This window comes from Schistocerca nitens, chromosome 3 (assembly GCF_023898315.1).
Source record: "Schistocerca nitens isolate TAMUIC-IGC-003100 chromosome 3, iqSchNite1.1, whole genome shotgun sequence".
Lineage (NCBI taxonomy): Eukaryota > Metazoa > Arthropoda > Insecta > Orthoptera > Acrididae > Schistocerca > Schistocerca nitens.
The window spans coordinates 67030795-67053259 of record NC_064616.1 but is presented as its reverse complement, the minus strand read 5'-3'; the positions used below and the strand labels follow the sequence as shown (position 1 = coordinate 67053259).

General features: G+C 38.3%; 1 protein-coding gene across 1 annotated transcript in view; it reads right to left on the bottom strand.

The window, feature by feature from the left end:
• The window catches only part of LOC126248026 (muscle calcium channel subunit alpha-1), a 922345-nt gene that overhangs the window by 492381 nt on the left and 407499 nt on the right, over nucleotides 1-22465 (bottom strand). The window contains exons 6-8 of the mRNA XM_049948623.1: nucleotides 11424-11576; nucleotides 4684-4889; nucleotides 4271-4374 (exon numbers count right to left, since the gene is read on the bottom strand). Of these exons, the coding sequence (XP_049804580.1) occupies nucleotides 4271-4374; nucleotides 4684-4889; nucleotides 11424-11576 (463 nt within the window). The remainder of the gene's footprint in view (nucleotides 1-4270; nucleotides 4375-4683; nucleotides 4890-11423; nucleotides 11577-22465) is intronic.

Here is a 22465-nt window from a genome sequence, read left to right as displayed (position 1 = left end):
CTGCACATGCTGCCATCCCTGTCTCATACTCCTACTGGCTCCCTTGGAGTTTTCAGCTACCCTTCCCCAAACATCCCTCCCACCTCATGCCTCCTTTCTCCCCTTGCCTACTCCCTCTGACACAACCCTCATAAATCTGCAGAACTGCAGCCCCAACACTGTTTACTCAGCTGGCACAATGTCAGTTTATCTATACAGGTTGTGGATAATATATATTTTGTGTGTGTGTGTGTGTGTGGGTCTGGAGGGTGGGGGTGGGGGGAGGGGGGTGTCAGTATGTGTACTCTTAGCTCAAAAAAGAATTAAAAACAATTTGTCGTAAAGCTAGTGAAGCTTTCAGTTTTGTTTAGGTTCTTGTTAAGCATTTTGACTGTGACACAGACCTAGAAACTGATGTTTAAAAGACACACATTTTGTAATTTTCATTATTAATATTTTATTTCAGGTATGTTATATGTGTGGTAAAATTAAAGAACTTCAATCAAAAGAAAGAATTTTCAGTCAATAAATGTTCTTGTGACATAATATTTGTCCATTTGTGGGTGAGAGATTCATGAGTGAGAGATTTCAAAGATGAAAATAAACCGTAAAACTTGTGTGTCTACGATAAAGTAGAATTTAGTAAAAGTCTTTCTCAAAACTATTTGTTTGTATACTATTTATTGGTAAATTACACAATTTATGAATGGGTTAGCTAGAAATATATAGTTTTATGTGAATGATTTCAAGGAAAAATAGAGATATGTCATCTTTTAATAAATTTTAAAGACAACAGGGGTCACAGACAGGTCCAGGAAAGTGATTTTTTTAAACATGTAATGGGGGAATCAATTTATTTATATTATTTAGATTCATAATTAACAAGTAAAGATGATCCAAAGTCTAGTTTACATTTACATACACTGCTGGCCACCGTAAATGCAACACCAAGAAAGACAAGAGGTAGCACAACAAAATTTGTTTTGTAGATAACATGTTGACCAAGTATCAAATGATTATGTTTACAGACGTCTGTGACATGTGGTTCCTGCCAGAATCAGTAGCCAGAGTAGCCGCCATTGTTGGAGATCACCGCTGCCACACGTCTCGGCATTGAGTCAGAGAGACGTTGGATGTGTTCCTGGGGTACAGCAGCCCAAGCAGCTTCCACACGTTGCCAAAGATCATCTGGTGTGGCAGCTGGGGATGTAATCTGGGTCACTCGTTGAGCAACCATGGACCACATGTTTTCTATCGGCGAAAGATCCGGAGAGCGAGCCGGCCAGGGAAGCAATTCAATCTGGTTATTGACGAAGAACCTTTGGACAATGCGTGCCACGTGTGGTCGCGCATTATCCTGTTGAAATATGGCTGTGGCCGAGCCCTGAAGGTAAGGAAGGACAACTGGCTCCAGCACCTCGGATATGTAGCGCCGGCTATTTAAAGTACCAGCAATGCGTACTAGAGGCGTGCGAGAGTAATATCCAATACCGCCCCATACCATAATACCTGGTGCAAGACCAGTGTGGCGGTGCATAATGCAGCTGTCCAACATCCTATCTCCATGGTGTCTCCACACTCGAATCCGACCATTGTGGTGCTGCAGACAGAAGCGTGCCTCGTCAGTAAAGACAACGTCATTCCATTCTGCCGTCCACATCCGTCTGTCATCACACCATTGGCGACAGAGACGTCTGTGGTTCTGCGTCAATGGTAGACGAAGCAATGGACGTCTTGCGGACAGACCACTCTGCTGTAAACGGCGTCGAATGGTACGCGCAGACACTGGATGATGCGTTACAGATGCAATGTGCTGTGCTATGGTTCGTGCCTATCAGCACGTGCAGTGGTGCACCGAGGTGAATGCGATCGACCACGTCGGTCCGTCGTACCCTCCTGCATCCAACGGTCACATATCCACATTACAGTTGTTTGGTTTCGTCCAACACGACTAGCGATTTCTCTGTATGATAATCCACAATCTATGTAAGCCACTATCCTTCCTCTGTCGAACTCGGATACTTGATCAAACGATGTTTGCTGTTGTCTATGAGGCATAACTGATCGTCTTGTGAAACAACCACAAGGTAAACACACGTGCCGAACGTACACTCATCGAAATCACCAAGCCTTTAATGGTGCTACGAGGTGGCGCCACAGGCGTGCGTGATGTGCGTCTATGCTGAAATTCTAATCAGTTGCATATCTCATCGCTGCAAACCCATGGTGTAAATTTCACTTGATTCGGATGCTTCCTTCAGGGTGTTGCATTTACGGTGGCCAGCAGTGTATTTAACACAATTTTCCAGTGTCGTTTTATAGTTCAACATAATGCCGTACATTTGATGAACATTTATGAGTAACTAGCCAATAGCAATTCTCATGTGGAAAGTATATTAAAAACAGCATGTCAACTGGAAAATTACAATTTATATACCTGTACTGACTTTGATATTCTGAAAGACATGATTATCAGTTATCACCATCATTTCTTGTGACAAGTATAGTGACTGTTGTACATGTCTGGTTTTTCAGTGACACAATTTTTTGGTCTATGGTGAACAATTTGCTTTCAACAACTGTGTTTAAGTGCCTGAATATTAGTGAAATGTTCTACCAGGAAGATATGACACCAACACTGTGGTGGACTGACAAAGGCAGCCAGTCCACAGTGATGGGTAGCCGAAAGGGCACACGTACACACACGCCGACTGGCGCGAAGTCTGGAACAGGATTCGTAATGAATGTGATAAAGAAAAGAACGTAGCTACTAGAACACTTAACTTTTATATCGTCCTTTGGTATACAGCATTCTTGATGATACAAGTGAGACTCTCTTCAGATATGGTTAATGGCACCTTGCTAGGTCGTAGCCATGGACTTAGCTGAAGGCTATTCTAACGGTCTCTCGGCAAATGAGAGAAAGGCTTCGTACGTGTAGTCGCTAGCAATGTTGTCCGTACAACTGGGGCGAGTGCTAGTCAGTCTCTCGAGACCTGCCTTGTGGTGGCGCTCTGTTTGCGATCCTGACAGTGGCGACACGCGGGTCCGACATGTACTAATGGACCGCGGCCGATTTAAGCTACCACCTAGCAAGTGTGGTGTCTGGCGGTGACACCACAAACACATTGCCACAGTGCAAATTTGTTGGACATGAATGTCCATCAACAATGGATTGTATGCTGTGGCTAGGCTCAGTAACTTGCTCCACCACTGGTAAATATTCCCTGGATTTTCTCCCAGCTCTTGGGTAGATACCAGGGACAGTTCAATGACTCAAGCAGAGATCTGCTGATGCCTATACACAAATCCGTAAGGATACATATATATAATGGAATTGTATTTTCAAAAACAATTGTTTTCAATGCAGTGAAATATGAACATATTTCTAACAACCGTTCTACATAAATTTCACTTTATGTAAATTTCTTATCTTTTTTAAACATAAAGTAATTTTTACTCTTAGTCATGTTCAGTTTTTCCTATTTTAGTAACGTCATAGAGAGAGAGAGAGAGAGAGAGAGAGAGAGAGAGAGAGAGAAGTGAATAATGTGGTTCCTGCTTCCCACCTAGATTTTGGGTTTTTAAACACTTTAAACAAAGAACATTCCATTTTAAAGCCTCCTCTGCTCCTTAACAAAATGTATTCAGCTTCAGTTGCATGTCTGTTACACCAAATGCACAATTCAGACCACTATGAACTGTTCTGCTCTTGTCCAAGTAATTCTATGAGGCTTTTCAACTAACCTCTGAGATTTATTTTGGGTATAGTACTAATATATGATGAAATCGGCCATGATTTTGGCACTCAGTACAGTCTTATGTTACTGGTTCTTTTCTGTTTGCATTTATACTTTACATTTTGATAATATATCATCTCATTAATGTCATTACATATTTAGGTATGTAAATGCAGTGAGCAATATGATGCACTTAAGGGCTCTGGTTGTAACTAACACTTATACATTCACATTAATTGCTGTAATCTTTGTCAAAGAATATCCAGTCTCCAGCAGAATTGATTCTCTATTTAGTTTTTCATGTAATGCTGTTTGGCCTAATTTAAGTGACCTCTCATGAAATGAAAAAGAGAAAAGGAAACAGCTAAACAAAATCACAAGAAATAATATGCACTAAATTTTACGTGAAATCTAATCTTTTAACTGCATACTATTGCAAAAGTTCAATGTTCTCATACCTACACATCTACGGCAATGGAATCATAATTTTAGTGATTGATCACAATATCTGCAGATGTCAGCATACCTTACTACTTCTGCAACAGACTTACCCACTGAGGACACCAAGGATTAGGTTCATGACAAAAAATGCTCCGAGAATAACCATTGAGATGAAGTATATCCACTGCCACGTATTTCCCATCGCATCTTCAATCTGTGTTAAAAAAAAGTTTTCATGTCTGTAACTAAATATGCAAGAAGTTTGTAATGTATCCCATAAGCCATCCTGGTTTTTTACATGGATAAAGACAAACAGTCAGAGGACTGCTTCATATCAGAGTCATACACTTAATAATACTAAAACAAAACTGACAGCTGTAACTAAATCATTCTGTTATGATAGGGATAAATAGAAATTCCCAAGTCAATAGCATTCTTTATAGACAGATTAAGTGGCTAGTCTCTTGAAAAAATTTTAAAATATATTCAATATCTACAGTTACCTTAATAATGATTTACTTACATCATACAAAACATCAGTCCAACCCTCCAGAGTTATACATTGAAAAACTGTTAGCATAGCAAGGCCAAAATTATCAAAATTAGTTATTCCAAAATTTGGACCATCCCAGCTGTCTTCTTTGCATGTCATATTTGGACCTAGTTCAGAACACTGGAAACCACCTTCTCCATTTTTCCCACATGGATGTGGATCACGCATCATTTTATCTGTAAAAGTATTGTCTATTTTTAAGCCAGCCATGTCTTTTCGAAGAATCACTAAATTAATTTGACAAAGGTTTTCAAAGTTAAAGTAGACTCAAATGTAGATAGAAAAAACTCCAACCTGCCAGGCAACAGCAGACATAGATATGTATAAAAACGTGATAAATGTTGTCTTTCATAATATAAGGTTCTTTCATTTGAAAAGATATAAATAGTATGGAGGAAAACAAATTCTGTTCAGTGTCTCTTGCTATGTGGCAAGGGAATTTTGTGTATCTTTGCTTGCTTGTGGATATTTTAAAAATAATAAAAAATAATATTGTAAAAAACTATTGAAAACTAACAAATATCACTCCCATCTTTTGATTCCCCCGCCAAAATACTCAGTCATCATCATAAAAATCAGCAACAACCACAATGAGAAGCTCCTATTATCACCCAAACAAATACTGAAAAGTGTATTTTGATTATGAAGAAATTTGAGTAATGTACTTGCTCATGAGGCAGTGGTTGAGTTACCACAACTCAAAGTGCTGGAGTTCTTACATAATTGTTGACTACAAGTTCACTGAAATCAAATGCTCCAGTTGCCAGCAAAAATCAGTTTAGCTGTTGTAGTTTTATTCACACAACCATACTCAAGGACACATGCCATCCAAATTTATGACATTTTAATAAATGAATATCTACACAAGAAAATTAAATGTTAAATATAGTATCAGCACTGTGTTACAGTTTTCTGAGCATCACTTTAACATTTTAAAAATTTAATGGACACACTTTGAATAGATTTGTAAAATAAGTGTGAATAGTTATATGTACAAAAATAGAATCAAGACTGTTTAATGGAGACAAAAAGGGAATGGGAATGATTTTGAATACTGTACTGTGATAGTGGAGCTGAAGATAAAATTCAGACTAGTAGTGCCAACAAGCCCCAACAGGAAATAAATTTCTAAGTTAGCAAAAAACTTAAGATAGCAATAAAAAATGTCACAGCGGTACTTAAGTGTCATTACAAGCAGTTAGTGCAATAACAATTTGATGTTCAAATGACAACATTAATTTAACTGATGTTGAGCTCTGCATAATTCTTTTTAACGAAACTCTAAAAGATAAAACAGGGAATTTGTAAAACAACAGCACAACCCTCCTTCAGACCTAGTTATCTCTACTGAATAAGGTATTAAAGGCAATAGAAAAACGTTTTATCTATTTGTGACATAAATTTTATTATGCAAATACAGGATTTCTCAGCAAATTGTAAGGATTAATTCTTCTCAATAAATCAGCTGTGTAATACCTTCATTTAAGAGTGACATTTTAACAAATTTCTAACTTGTAATTTGCTGTTGAAGTGTCTGGGTCTTTCTGGACACTGATGTTTATTCATTTCAGGTCATTTCTTTCATCTCTTGGACTCAGATCAGTCAGGCCAGTAGCAAGCTTTTGGACATGGGAGTCTCAGGTGGTGAGGTACTGGCCACACATAATGTCCTGAGACCACCTATCTGTCCTGCACATTGCTAGTGTTCTAATCAGGAAAAGCTCTAATAACCTCAATGTTGATGGGGCATTAAACCCAATCAGGGAACAGTCCTTGTGAATTTTTGCTAATCTGTTGTCCCTGGTGGACCTGAGATGGAAGGCACTGCCTATGTCACAGAGATTTTCATGCCATCTGTATTCTATGATTTCTCTTATCATAGAATCCCAAAACCCATGGCATGACACAGCACATTGGTTTCTTCACAGCAGAATGTGTACCTCTCAAAGATACTATGCTTCACTATTACCAACTTGCTGTGGCACAGGTTGACTTACTTCATATGTTACAGACATCTCTGTGTGATGCAGCACTTTGTATGGTTGATGTATTGGTGGCCAAACACTAATGTGATGCTGTACATGTCAATTCTCATTAGTCCTAAGGAATCTTACAGAGCCAAGCATATTGGTAATAGCAGAATCTGATAGAATCCAAACATTCTGCCACAAGATAACAAGAAAGAAACTTGTTGAAATGTTACTCCAAAACAAAGTCATCACTTAGCTTATTTCCTGAAAATCATTCACCAGTGTAGTTTGCTAAGAAAGCCTTAATTTACACATAGTTCACCTCTATAGGGAATAGACTACACAAAGTTTGAAGCTGCTACTGCCCCCCCCCCCCCCCACACACACACACACACATCCCGCTCTCTCTCTCTCTCTCTCTCTCTCTCTCTCTCTCTTTTAGTTGTGCCTTTCTGCAACTTAATGTGTCTTATTTACGGTAAATAGCAATCTACCTTTTCTTACATAGCTGATAATACTACATGGTGTTTCTTTTGTATTATTTCAACAACAAATGAAGTTTTACAACTTCTTGGCATGGTTTTAGTAAAACACACACCCAGTACTTGAGAATATTTGGGGTTATATGACACGATTGGTAATGCACTGTATCCCAGACTACCAGCACAATCTTGTCTCTGTGGTCTTCCAAAAATAAAAAAGAGGGAATCCCTCTACAATCAATAGCGGCTATGACAAATTCTCTAAATTACAGTTTGGCAAAACATTTACCACAACTGCTGCAGCCATTGGCAGGACAATGTCTCCACATCAAGAATTCAAGACCGTTTGTGTCAATGCTCTGAGACATGTACCTGGACATTGGTGATCTGTTGCTCAACTTTGACATCACATCACTCTTCACATGGGTGCCAAACCAAGACTCCCTACAAGTGATAGAGAAGCACTGTGACATGGACACACTACAACTGCCGCAAAACACACTCACTACCACTTATTTTCAATGGGGGGATAAGTTACATGAATCCGAAGAGAGGGTAAGAATAGGCTCTTCACTGGCTCCACTCACTGCCAACTCATACGTGAAGCACTGCAAGGAAACAGCACTTGAAACTTCTTCATTCAAGCCGAAGTCCTTCCATAATACATGGATAGAACTTCTGCGGTGTAGTCACGTGAAAGAAAACAGCATACACAAAAGCATGAGTTCACCATGGAAGTAGAGAATAGTAATTTTCTACTTTTCTTGAACACCGTAATACAGAAGAAACTGTATACTACACTCAGGCACATGGTATACTCCAAGAAGACACACAAAGACTCATATGTTCACACTAACACTAGTGCACAGCTACGTGAAACATTCCGAAGGAGTGGCGACTCAGGGCCACACATAAAATGTTCTCTAAGGACAGATTACCACAAGGAAAAGGAAAAGACAGAAGATAACAGCTAGGGCCTGACATTCCAACCACATGCTGGACTCCACACCAGTGAGACTGGCTGGGTCCTGGAAAAGCATAATATGAACAAAAGTTTTCTGTCTGCATGCAAAATTAGGGAAATGCTAGGCACCTCAAGAAATCCATTACAACAAAGGACAACTGACACAGACAGCATCATGTGTGAGTTAGATTACCAATACATCAGCCAAATGCAATACTGCATCTCACAGAAATGTGTAGAGCATGATAAGCATGTCCAAGTTGGCTACAAAAACAAGTCAGCAGTACTGGAGCATAGGATCATCGAAGATAACGCATTGAACTTCAAAGAAACAAAGATGCTCTATTGCACTAGGCATTTCTAGGATTCTATAATCAAGGAAATAATGGAAAAGACACGAAAATCTAATGAAGAGAGACAGTAGCTTCTATCTCAGCTTGCTTGGGATGATATATCGCAAAAACTTTGCCAGGAGTGTTCTTTGATTAGACTTGAATCGGATGAACAGCAGCATCCAACAGGACCCACACACTTTGCCAGAGGAGAAGCTTGTAAAAATGTCACTCCAAAATGAAGATGATACTCAACTTATTTCCCAAGAAGAATAATTTTGTTAGCATTATTTTGGCAGTCAGCTATGTCTGTCTAACAAAGGAGAAATATAGTATGCAGATTCATAAATAATGTGTCCTCTAATCATTCATAGATTTCTTTATGTGTGCAATTACTTGGCTCAAACTAATTCTATCCATCACTGAAGGCTACCATTATACCTGATAATGACACATCTAACACAAGGAAAACAGCATTCTTTGCACTCCTGCAGGCATAATCAGATACTCTGGAGAATTTTTTTGACAAAAGTGTCCAAGATGAGCTGTAAAAATTACAGTTCTTATCAATGTGAACCCTCAGACAGCTTGAACATTCTGATTTATATATTGCCTCCACTCATGTCTGATCCAAGACCGGCTGTAATTTTTCTACAGATATCACCAAGGATCAGAAACTCTGTACTTCCTTGTTGTTGATGAAGTTCAAATAACTGTACAAACTGCTCTTCTACATCTACATCTACATCCAAATCCACATTCACACTCTGCAAGACACCATATGGGCAGTGATGGAGGGTACCTTGTACCACTCCTAATCATTTCCTTTTCTGTTCCATTTACAAACAGAGTGAAGGGAAAATTACTGTCTAAATGCTTCTGTACAAGCCCTAATTTCTCTAACCTTGTCTTTGTGGTCCTTATGCGAAATGTATTTTGGCAGCAGTAGAATCTTTCTGCAACAAGCTTCAAATGCTGGTTCTCTAAATTTTCTTAACACTTAGCGTGCGGTCGACATAGTATTACGGCGCTTACAGGAAATCAAATTGTGCGGTGGACGTAATATTACATCATATCAATTACGATGATTTTCCATGGTGTCAAACATATTTTTATGGCTCCCAGAATTATCTGTGAGATCGGGAGGCTTCATAGACGAGTAGCTGTATGACTTGAACAATTATTGTCTCTTGTGTGGTAGGCTTTAGGTGACATTCAAGTACTCTGTTTTGTGCATTTTTTTTTTTTTTTTTTTTTTTTTTTTTTGCTTCTACATTGATTTTGTGCTCAAAACATGCAGTGAAGAAGAGAAATGTTTGGAGAAAATGATAAATGATTTACGAAGCCCTTGATGAGTCTGTAGATGATGAAAATGAAGTTTGTGATGGTGATTCAGATTACATATCATCTGAAAATTGTAGTAACTTTAAGCTTTTTTGAACATGGGTTGCTGCATATGCTTATAGTGTTATTTTCACAGATTGTGTTGTTATTGCAGATTCTCCTTCTGGTACATCAGAAAATGAATGCAAGAATTAGAGTCCACTGAATTTCATGTTGGACATGTGTCTGTATGCAAAATTTTGTTTTGATCTTACATTTTGTGTGTTTGTTTAGATGTAACCTAGCTGTCAAAGCAATATAAACAGAAAGATAACATGTTTGCTTACATATCTGAATAGCAGAATTCCTTCACCATTTTTTTCTGTAATAATTACGTTAAATTGAAGCTTCGTATGCGTATTCAAGGTATAACACTAGCAATTCCAGAATATGTGTCTGCAAAGGGGTATGTCTGTTAAAGCTGAAAATGTTTTGAAGTTCTAACTACATATTTGTACACTCAACTTATAGCTTAAAAAAGATATTTTAACCAAGCCAAAGGCAATGGTAGTGACCTATGAGACCAGAACCGTAAGTGTTACAAGTGTTTCTTGAAAAGAAAATCACCTTCCCTCCATAGATTCCCATTTGAGTTTCCAAAGCACCTCCATAACACTTGGATGTTATTTGAACCTACCGGTAACAAATCTAGCAGCCTGCCTCTGAATTTCTTCATTGTCTTCCTTTAATCCGACCTGGTATGGATCCCAAACACACGAGCAGCACACAAGAATAGATCACACTAGCATCCTACATGTGGTCTCCTTTACAGATGAATCACATTTTTCTACGATTCTACCACTAAATCAAAGATGACTATTCACCTTCCCTTTCACAATAGTCACATGCTCATCCCATATTGAGTCACTTTCAAATGTAACACCCAGATATTTAAACAACTTGACTGTGTCAAGCAGGACGCCACTAATGCTGTATCCACAAATTATGAGTTTGTTTCACACACTCATCCACATTAAGTTACATTTTTGTATATTTAAAGCTAACTGCTATTCATCACACCAATTAGAAATTTTGTCTAACTCATTATCTTGCATCCTTCTACAGTTGTTCAACTTCAAACACTTTCCCACACACCACAGCATCATCAGCAAACAACCACACATTGCTGCCCACCCTACCTGCCAGATCATTTACGTATATAAAAAATAATAGTAGTCCTATCACACTTCCCAGGGGCACTCCTTATGATACCCTTGTCTCTGATGAAGACTAGCCATTGAAGACAACACTCTGGGTTCTATTACTTAAGATACCTTTAAGCCGCTTACGTATCCTGGAACATATACCGTATGCTCATACCTTTGTTAACAGTCTGCAGTGGGGCACCGTGTCAATTGCTGTTCTGTAAATATGGGATCTGCCTGTACCCTTCATCCATAGCTTGCAGCATATCATGTGAGAAAGGGGAAAACTGAGTTCTGGACAAGTGATGCTTTTTAAAACCGTGCTGATTTGTGGACATACGGTTCTCAGTCTCAAGGAAATTTATTCTTCAGTATATTTGCATTGTTGCATGTATCAGTTTTATGGTTAACATACATTTTGTAGCATTACCTACCTGTTGTATTATCATAACACGTGTTATGCATCTTTCCTGAGAATAGTTCCAGGCCTATTATTGCATAGATTATAATAACAAACAATACCAGGAGAGCAATATGTAATAAAGGCACCATGGCACGAAGAATTGAGTTTAGCACAACCTGTAGACCTGCAAATTAAAGAAAAGTCCATAATGAGTGACATAAAAAAGAAAAACAGATTATATTCTTAAAATTAAGGTAAGTCTATGCACCATTGTGGAAGGACCATGATCTTCCTTCTCAAGGATGTCACCAGGCATCAATGACCCATTTATAATGCTTATATTAGCCTTATATTAGCAAACACACTGCTACCTTGTAAAGGTCTACAGTGTTTTTACTCTTTCTTTGTTCACCTTACTACTGATCTCCTGATCAGACCAGGCAGCAATAGCATTGGGTTTTGAATATAGTTCTGTGCTTTTATGCTATGTACTTTGGAGAGAGTTGTTGCATTCTAGTGCTACTATGGACACACTAATAGTCTGCAGTGTTTTTGGAACATATATTCATAAACGCATTTCTTTCCTTCATGTTTGTTTACTTTGCAATCTATTCTGCAGCGTTTTTGGAATATATATTAAGAAACGTATTTCTTTCCTTCATGTTTGTCTACTTTGCAATCTGGTTATGTCCTCGTGGATAAGAACAGTGCACTTCCTTTGCCTTTATTTTGTAATTTCTGTATTTTGGAACTTCCTTGCATCAAGCACTATCATGTTTAAAGAGTTTCATGAAGTGACTGTTTGGCTAAGTGCTTCAGTGCCAGACTATGGATCCCAAGGTCTCAAGTTTGATCCCTGGTTATTCCCAGCATTTTTATCTATCATTTATTACTTCTTTGATCTTTGGCAAAGTTTGTTGATGTAAAAAATGCTGAGCTACATCATGGTTAAGAATCTACATTAACTTGAAGGTCCCCTTACAACTGGCTGGGTTGTCTTGTTTCTCACGGCCTTTATCCTATATCTTCATGGGATCGACACGTTAATTTTTTGGATTTGGGAATGTTAGCTGTAGAGGGAGCCAAATACCTTTCCTGTCACCACCCCTTCCTTGCCAGGACTGAATTTTGGTACCCTTTCCATCCGTGTCTAGCGCAATCCCTTGTGAAAGTGTGCAAATATGTTTTGAATGTTTGAAAATCACATAGCTGAAGTGGGAGGGGGTACCAGCCTGGTATTCACCTAGACGGTCATGGGAAATTGCCTAAAAACAACACCTAGGCTGGCCAGCACACTGACCCTCATTGTTTATCTGCCAAGTACATTAAATCTGTGGCTGGTGCACCTCCCCACAACCTGGAAGTCACACTCATATGTAGTTATCTGGGCAGGTTACAACTGGCCGTGTAAGTCAGTTCTACAGTTGGAGCGAGGCAACAGCATGCCATCTCCAATAAAACCATGCTAGTACAGCACAGTGGTGTTCGAGCCAACCTTCTGGTTAATTACAGCTTTACCTTTTACAAGTTTGTACTACTTACGAATCTGTAAGCATGTTTCAGTTGTTTTTAATGCAGCTGAGTTATCGGAGTTTCAGAAGATTTTCTGATACCTTTAGCTTTCAATTCTTTGGAAAGTGGTTTCAGGTAAGAAAAATGTGCAATAAAATTATGTCCAATCAATTTGTGTGCATTTTCACTACATGAAATATTTTTTATCATGCACAACTAACTGCACTTTAGGGAATTATTATTTAGAACTACTACATCTATTACAATTGGAAGAACTGAAATGCAACTTTTCTCCTCCAAATACATATAATAATTTATATGCATAAAATGCATATTTCTTTGTTTGTCCCATGTGTATTCCTATATCATTCACCTGAGGGCAATGAAATTGGTATGAGTTGTTGTGTGCACAACTGTGAAGGTTTCTGAATTTGCACAACCAACTGAATGAAATACAAGCAGTGACTTTTCAGTTCACATGTGGTATGAACAGTGGTGTTTACTGAGAAACTCCAGTTGCCTGTTGACATTAGATATGGATCACAGTCATTCTCTTTTGTTTTTCCAAGCAAATTTGTAATAGTTGTCAAAAATCTTTACTTTCATTGGCAAGTAAATTACGCCACCCAAACAACAAAAGTTTGATCAAGATATACAGTCTGTAGCACAAATGATTTAAAGGCAAGCAATGGGAAGCAAGACTGAAAATGGCACAAGTATTCCATGCTCATGCCTGTTTGTCTGAAACAACTGAGCAAAGTGATGCAAGATTAATACTGCTTGATCCAGACAAACACTGCATGCTGTCTTCTATCTTAGTGCATTCCATTAAAATGCTAATTATGAATAGTCTTCATCCAATTGTGGTTACCGAAGAAATTGTTAAATTATGCACCCAAAAATTTAAGAATGAAACACCAGGAATGTGACACTGCCAGAATTACATTCACCATTAACATCATTATCAACACTGGTATTAGGTGTGACTAGCCAATCTAAACATTTCTTGGCAAACATATACAATTTGGTTTCAAATGACATCATTTGGTGCAACAAATATTGTGTTTGAGAATTACATGCTAACATTCAAAGTTCATAGGCAAATTTATCACCACGCAGGATCATTACTGTCACTGCCAATAAACATCATGGAATTTTTCAAATTTATTCCATGGGAAACACTGATGAACAAGATGATCAACATTGTTGAGTCAATATGGGCACTCAATGAGAAATTGTCACTGAATTACAAACTTTATTCAGTCATCACAACAAATTAATTCTATTGTTCAGAACTGTCTTTTAATAAAGGCCAGGATATGAGTACAAAGTTGTAGTTTGAGTAGACAAAACACTTGGTGACCAACACAAAAGACAATAAAATGCACTGACAACTGATGAAGTTTGATCGTTATAGTTCATAAAGAATTTAACTTATGTAATACAGTTCTTCATTGCATCAATCATGATGTTCAGCGAGTCTCAGAAGCTCACCACACATATGATGGATTTCAATATCAGATTTTATTTTGGCACGGAAAAGATGAATCTCAGTAACAACAAATTGAGAAATTCATAAACAAATGAGGAAACAAATAATAAAGTCAGTGTCATGAATTACTATACATTGATTGATAATTTCTGAAAATGCTGGTAATCCTATCATGAAAATTTTGACAATTGTTCCATCAATAAATCATCAATATGTATGTGAAAATGAAAAACAAATGACTCTTCTACATGTAATTAAATCAGATGAAGTTGTGTTCTGAAGAGTACATTCACATATGTGATGCAGTTGTTAATGGCAGTAATGTGAATATGAGTGAATTAGGAGAAAATGGTCACAATATCGGCCACGTTGACAGGGAGTCAGTGGGATATGCATGAATATCCACATGATGCAATGAAATACATTTGTGCATATAGCCACTTAGATTTTTTATACATTCACATACAATCCTAAATGGGATGAAATAAAAGAACATTTGTTAACTAAACAATCATCATCGGACTGTCATATTTTAGTGCTGGTCTTAAAAAGAATTGAAATGTTTGATGGGTTTCACTGTTAAGCATCATGTTTATAGATAAACACACAGATGGATGTATCCTATTGAATGGCAAGAGAGAAGATTGCCACATGCGGACATTTTGATTTCTTTGAACAAAAAAGTCACACCATATCAAATTGATCAAGTCATCTAAGGAGAAATACCTGATGTCAGTACTATTCATACTTATTTGAAGCTGTCACCTAACATGATTTATGGTCCATATGGTTTTCTCAACAACAATTCACCATGCATATCTGAAGGGAAATGCATGAAACGATACTTGCTGAGACTATCAATGGCAATGATGGATATATGCTATATTGTTGATGTTCAACTGGAGATGGCAGTAAATCCATCACTTTAAAACAATGATATTCAAGTTGATAATTGTTAGGTTGCACCATATTCAATGTTACTATTGGAAATGTACAAAGCACACACCAATTTTGAATGCTGCAATTTCATGAAATCGTTCAAGTACATTTGCAAATACGTCAACACAGGAAGTGATATGGCAGTTTTTGTGGTTGGGAATGTGACAACATCTATAAATGAAATCCGTCAATATCAACTAGGACCCTATATTAGTAGGATGAAGCAGTATGGTGCATTTTATCACTTTTGATCCGTGAATGAAATCCAGCAGTTTTTCATTTGGCAGTGCAACTTGAAAATGGATAGCACCTGTACTTGACGACTGAAAATGTATATACAAGAGCACTGACACTGACACCAACAACATTAACTGCATGTTTATCACTGTGTGGTGATATGCATGATAAGGTGCTATTTTACTCTAAAGTGCCAACATACTGCACGTGGACTGCATCAGCTAACAAATATCGATGTTGTAAACAATGAAAAGTAGTTGCAGGATATCCCAATTTATATTCAACCAATACCTTGGGCTGTCTGTACTTGACTCACCCAAACAATGCAGAATACTTTTACTTACAGTTATTCTTAACAACATATGTGGACCAACATCCTACCAAGAACTGAGAACAGTGACTGGTCAAGTATGTGCCACCTACCATGAAGCTGGCCAAGAATTAAATCTCCATAATTATGCACACTGGGACATTACACTCACTGATGCATTGAATACTGGTCAACCACAGCAAATGTTGATGTTATTTGCAATCATACTGATAATGTGCTTCCCATACAATCCAAAAGATCTTTGAGAAAAATACGAAGACTACATGAGTGAAGATACCCTGAATCACTTGACTACTAAAAATCAAAATTGAAACATTCATTTCACGCCAGACACGTATAATGAGACACTGATTTTAAACTGACAACATACATTTGGCAATTTCAAACAGGCACTGGTTGGTTGGGAATGGCTAAATCCATATTGATCTGCAAATGACATCTTTGATCATGATTTGCAATGAAAAAGACATTTTGATGTCAATGAATTGGGTATATTCATTCAAGTGAATCTTTTGAAATTGGTTCCAGAACAACACATACTGTATAACAATTCTGCATGTAATTACAAGCAAAAGCAGTGGATTTTGTTTCTTAGATGCACCCGGAGGCATGGGAAAAAGTTTTCTCACCTTACTTATTTTGGTAACCATACAATCATTACAAAATATTGCACTGGCAATTGCATCATCTGGAACTGTGCCAACTCTTTTGGATGGTGGCCAAACAGCACATTCACCACTGAAACTGCCACTGGTAATACAAATCACTCAGATACCAACTTGAAATATCAACAAAAATTCAGGAATGGGTAAAGTGCTCCAGTCATGTCAACTAATAATATGAGACAAATTTACTAAGGCACACAAAAAGCATCAGAAGTGGTTCATCATACAGTCAAAGATTTGAGAGGAAAGGAACAGCTCTTCACTCACTGTACTGTTTTGTGATTTTCAACAAACTCTACAAATTATACTACGCTCAGTAGCCACTGATGAACTTAGCGCATGTCTCAACTACTCAGTATAATGGCGACATGTACAGATGCTCACTTTGTTGATCAATATGCATGTTTAACTACAACACAAAGCATCCGCCAAATGTTTCGCTATACAATTGTTGGATACTGAGAATGGGAAAATGGTAATTGTTGAACCTACAAACTGTAGCACACTGCCAACTTCTATACAATCACAGCAACCATAGATGAATTGATTCACAAAGTTTTCCTAAATATTGCACAGAATTATAAAAGCTGTCAATGGCTCATTGCATGTGCTATATTAGCAGCCAAAAACAATGATGTCAGTGCCATCAGTTTCAGCATTCAAAACAAAATAGGAGACAGAGCAACAACTTATCAGTCGATCAATACTGTAATGAATCTAAATGAAGGTGTCAATAAAATTATCCAACTGAATTCTTGAATTCATTTGATATGTCAGGTAGGCCACTGCATGTTTCAACATTGAAAATTGGCATGTCTATCATTCTTCTCCAAAGCACAAATATACTGCAAGTCTGCAGCAGTACCACTATTTCAGTGGAAACGATGAACAGTATCATCAAAGCTACAGTTTGAATGGAAATTTTGCATGAGAATATTGCCACACATTCCAACAATTTTGACAGATATGCCATTCAAATTCAAATATTTGCAGTCTCTGGTGCGACTCGCATTTTCAGTGGCCATCAACAAAGCACAGGGAGAACTCATACAAGTGTGTGTACTAAATTTAGCAAATCTGTGCTTCTCATATGGACAACTGCATGTGGCCTGCTCACACATTGGAAAACCTTCTTATTTATTTGTGTATGCATCAGACTAAAAAACAATTGTTCTCTCCAAAAGCACTCTAATAAACAGATTTTAAATACAAACTCTTCCTTTGTTTGAGAATTACTGCGACACATTCCGGGTACCCAATAATAACAAAATATTTTGTTGCTTCTGACTTACATAGAGAGAAATGACCATCATGATAAAAGAAGCTAAATCAGAGTTCACAAAAAAGTGTTCATTTTTCCACATTCTGTCAGAGAGTAAAATGGAAGAGAAGTAGTTTCAAATTGTCTTGCATCCTTTGCAGGCATGTAAGTTTAAACTGCAGAGTAATCATGTAGCTGTAGACATATGCAATCTTTCAAACATTCTAGTGCTGTATGTGACAAGTATGTTACTATCTATCAGTTGTATGAAAGGAAAAGTCAGTCTACATCTGCATCTACAGGGTGCGTCAAAAAAATGTACACACACTTTGAACTGTCATAGACAATTTATTTCCCGTTCTACAAGGTTAAATATCTGTGAGAAAGTAATGTTATGTTTCTTCAACAGGTGCCAGCAGTGGCAAGGAAGTAACTGCAACATGGCGGACGTGCATTTGAGCTTTGAAGTGCGGAATCAGATAATTAAGTGGTACTGGAAGTTTGAGAATGTAGCTGCAGTTTGAAGACAGTGGAGAAGTGAGTATGATACAGAACCACCTTCAAGGTTAACAATTACATGTCTGTGAGACAAATTCGAAATTCATGGAACAGTGTGTGATGTGCATAAAGGTCGATCAGGGTGATCTCGCACAGCTACAAGTGATGATTCCACACCTGCAGTCTTGTAACTGTTTCATTGTTCGCCTCAAAAATCTTCAAGGCAAGTGGCACGTGAGAGTAATGTAAGTGCTAGTAGTGTGCTATGCATTCTAAAGAAAAGCAAGTTTCATGTGTACATTCCAAGGCTGGTGCAACAGCTAAGTGACAACGATCCAGATTGGAGGTTAGAATTTTGTGAATGGGTTCACGAGATGGTGGGACGTGAACCGGGATTTATGGGTGGCATAATTTGCTCGGATGAAGCCCAATTCAAATTCAATGGAACTTTCAATAGGCACAATTGTGTATATGGGGCTGAAGATAATCCTCACATTACAGTTGAAAAGGCTGTGAATTCGCCTGGTGTAAATGTGTGGTGTGGTTTGTCTGCAAGGGGACTCATTGGGCCTTTCCACTTTGAAGGTAATGTTACTGGAGAAACATACCTAACCTTGCCATTTGTGCATTATACGGTACTGATGAGTTTTATTTCCAACAAGATGGCGCCCCACCGCACTATCATAGGGATGTACGAGCATACCTGGATCACAATGTGCCACACCAGTGGATAGGAAGCAGGGGACCAATCGAGTTTCTTGCATGCTCTCCAGACCTCACGTCGCTAGATTTCTTCTTATGGGGCACAGTAAAAGATGAGGTTTACAAATGTAAACCACGTAACCTGGACACATTTTGGAATGAGTTTCAGGCAGTGTGCACAGAAATCAGTGGTGACTCATACTCAGAAATGTATTGATGCTGAAGGCCACCAGTTTGAACATTAATCACATTTGCAAAGTACATTTATTTTTCCAATTGAACTTTAAGCTTTCCATTTCCAGAAATTTAACGTTGTAGAAAGGGAAATAGATTTTCTATGACACTTTTTTGACGCACCCTGTATATAGATACTCTGAAAGCCACCATATGGTGCATGGTGGAGGGTAGCTTGTACCACTACTTGTCATTTCCTTTCCTGTTACACTCGCAAATTGAGTGAGGGAAAAACTACTGTCTGTATGCATCCATATGAACCCTAATTTCTCGTATCTTATCTTCATGGTCCTTACACACAATGTGTTGGAGGCAGTAGAATCGTTCGGCAATCAGCTTCAAATGCCAGTTCTCTAAATTTTCTCAATAGTGTTTCTCAAAAAGAGCTTTGCCTTCCCTCCAGGGATTCCCATTTAAGTTCCCAAAACATCTCTGCAACACTTACATATTGTCTGAACCTACCAGTAATAAAGATAGCAACCTGCCTCTGAACTGCTTCAACGTCTTCCTTCAATCCAACCTGGTATAGATCCCAAACACTCGAGTAGTACACAAGAACAGGTCACACCAGTGTCCTAAATGCGGTCTCCTTTACACGTGAACCACTCTTTCCTAAAATTCTCCCAATAAACTGAAGTCAACCATTTGCCTTCCCTACTACAGTTATCACATGCTTGTGCCATCTCATATCGCTTTGCAACGTTATGCCCAGATATTTAAACAACTTGACTATATCAAGCAGAACACTAGTAATACAATATCCAAACATTACAGGTTTGTTCTTCCTACCCATTTGCATTAACTTACATTCTTCCACATTCAGGGCTAGCTGCCATTCATCACACCAACAGGAAATTTTGTCTAAGACCTCTTGTATCTTCCTACAGTCACTCAACTTCGACACCTTACCATACACCATGGCATCATCAGCAAACAACTGCTGATTGCTGTTCTCCCTGTCTGCCAAATCATTTATGTATATAGAGAACAGCAGCAGTCCTATCACACTTCCCTGGGGCACTCCTCTTATGAACACACACACATCAAGGACAGCATACTGGGTACCATTATTTAAGAAGTCTTTGAGTCACTCGCATATCTGTGAACTTATTCTATATGCTTGTATCTTCATTAACAGCCTGCAATGGGGCACCTTGTCAAATGCTTTCCAGAAATCTAGAAATATGGAATCTGTCTGTTGCCCTTCGTCCATATTTCTCATTATATCATATGAGAAAAGGACAAGCTGAGTTTCGCATGAGTGATGCTTTCTAAAATCATGCTGGTCCATGCACATAAGCTTCTCACTCTCAAGAAAGTTTATTATATTCGAACTGAGAATATGTTCAAGGGTTCTGCAGCAAACTGAAGCAGGGATATGGGTCTGTAATTTTGTGGGTTTGTTCTTTTACCCCTCTTATATACTGGAATCACCAGTGCTTTTTTCCAGTCACTTGTGACTTTGTACTGGGTAAGAAAGTCATGATAAATGCAAGCTAGGTAAGGGGCCAATGCTCTAGAGTACTCTTTGTAAAATCGAACTGGGATTCCATCCAGATCTGGTGATTTATTTGCTTTCAAATTCTTCAGTTGTGTCTATGCACCAGGTATGTTTATTACTATGTCAACCATACGGGAGTCAGTCTAATGGTCAAATGACAGTATGTTTCTACAATTCTCCTGTAGGAACTATTTCTTGAACGTGAAATTTAAAATTTCATCTTATGTTTTGCTATCTTCAATTGCCACACCAAACTGGGCAACAAGGGACTGAATGGAAGCCTTTGACACACTTAGCTATTTTGCGTACAAGCAGAAATTTCTCAGGTTCCCTGCCAGATCTTTAGCTAAAATGTGATGGTGGTAGTTGTTGTTTGTGCAAAGATCTTTTCACAGATGCACGAATCTCTACTAACCTTTGCTTGTTGTCATTTATGTTTCCCTTTTGAACCGAGAGTGCAACAGCTTCTGCTTCCTCAGCATCCTCTGAATTTCGTTATTAAATGATGGTGGGTCTTTTCCATCTTTATCCACTTACTAGGCATGTAACTCTCCACACCACATTTTACAATCTGCTTAAACTTTGTCCATAATTTCTCTACATCCACCTCACTGGAACTAAGTGATGTCAGTTCACTGCTTATCTGCTCTGTCTAGCAGAAACACTCTCCTAGCCTTCTTGACTGATTTATTAACTTTCATTATCACAGTTTCTAGAATGAAATCATCATGATTGCTAATCCCAGTTTCTGTACTAACACTGTCGATAAGGTCCACTCTGTTTGTAGCTACAAGGTCTAAGATAGTGTGTGTGGGCTCCCAAGCTTGCTGCTCAAGACAATTTTCAGAAAACATGTTCAAAGTATTTTGCATGACTGTCTGTCTGTACCCCCGCAATGAATCCATACATACCCTAGTCTATACTCAGCAGATTGAAGTCACCTCCAACCAGTACTGCATGGTCTCAGTATCTACATACTATTGACTGTAGACTTCCTTTGAATGACTCTAGAACAGTCACAGCAGAATCAGGTGGCCACTAAAAACATCCTACAATTAACTTGGTTTCACCAACACCTGTTATACACAACTAGATGGCATCACTATCACACTCAACTTCAACCTCAATAGAGACAATATTTTTGTCAACTGCAATAAACACTCCTCCTCCTATGGGCGCTAATCTGCCTTTCAGATATACATTTCCTTAATTGTTAAATATCTCAGAGCTTTCCACTTTGGGTTTCTGCCAGCTCTCAGTCCCAAGCATGATTTGAGCACAAGAACTTTCCTGGAGGGCAATAAATTTGGGAACTTTATTATGAATACTTTGACAGTTTACTGATAAAATTGTGACAGTTGAAGTTTCTTTATTCTGAATACTGTTTGACTTTCCTTGTTGCATATTGACTGATGAGCATTCATCACAACACCTCAAGCTACTGCCTAGTCTAAAAAACCATCACGTGCATTCCACAAGTACTCTGCTACGAGAGTAGCTGCTTCTTTTGTATAGTGCACCGCTGACCTATTAAGGGTAGCACTGCAAATCCCCACACAATAACGCAGGTCTAGAATCCTGTAGCCAAGCCTTTGGTTGAGACCCTCCACTTGGTTCCATACCAAAGGACCCTGATCAACTCTGGGAATGATGTTCCAAATTGTAAACTTCACTTGCACCCTGCCCACGAGGCCAGCAGTC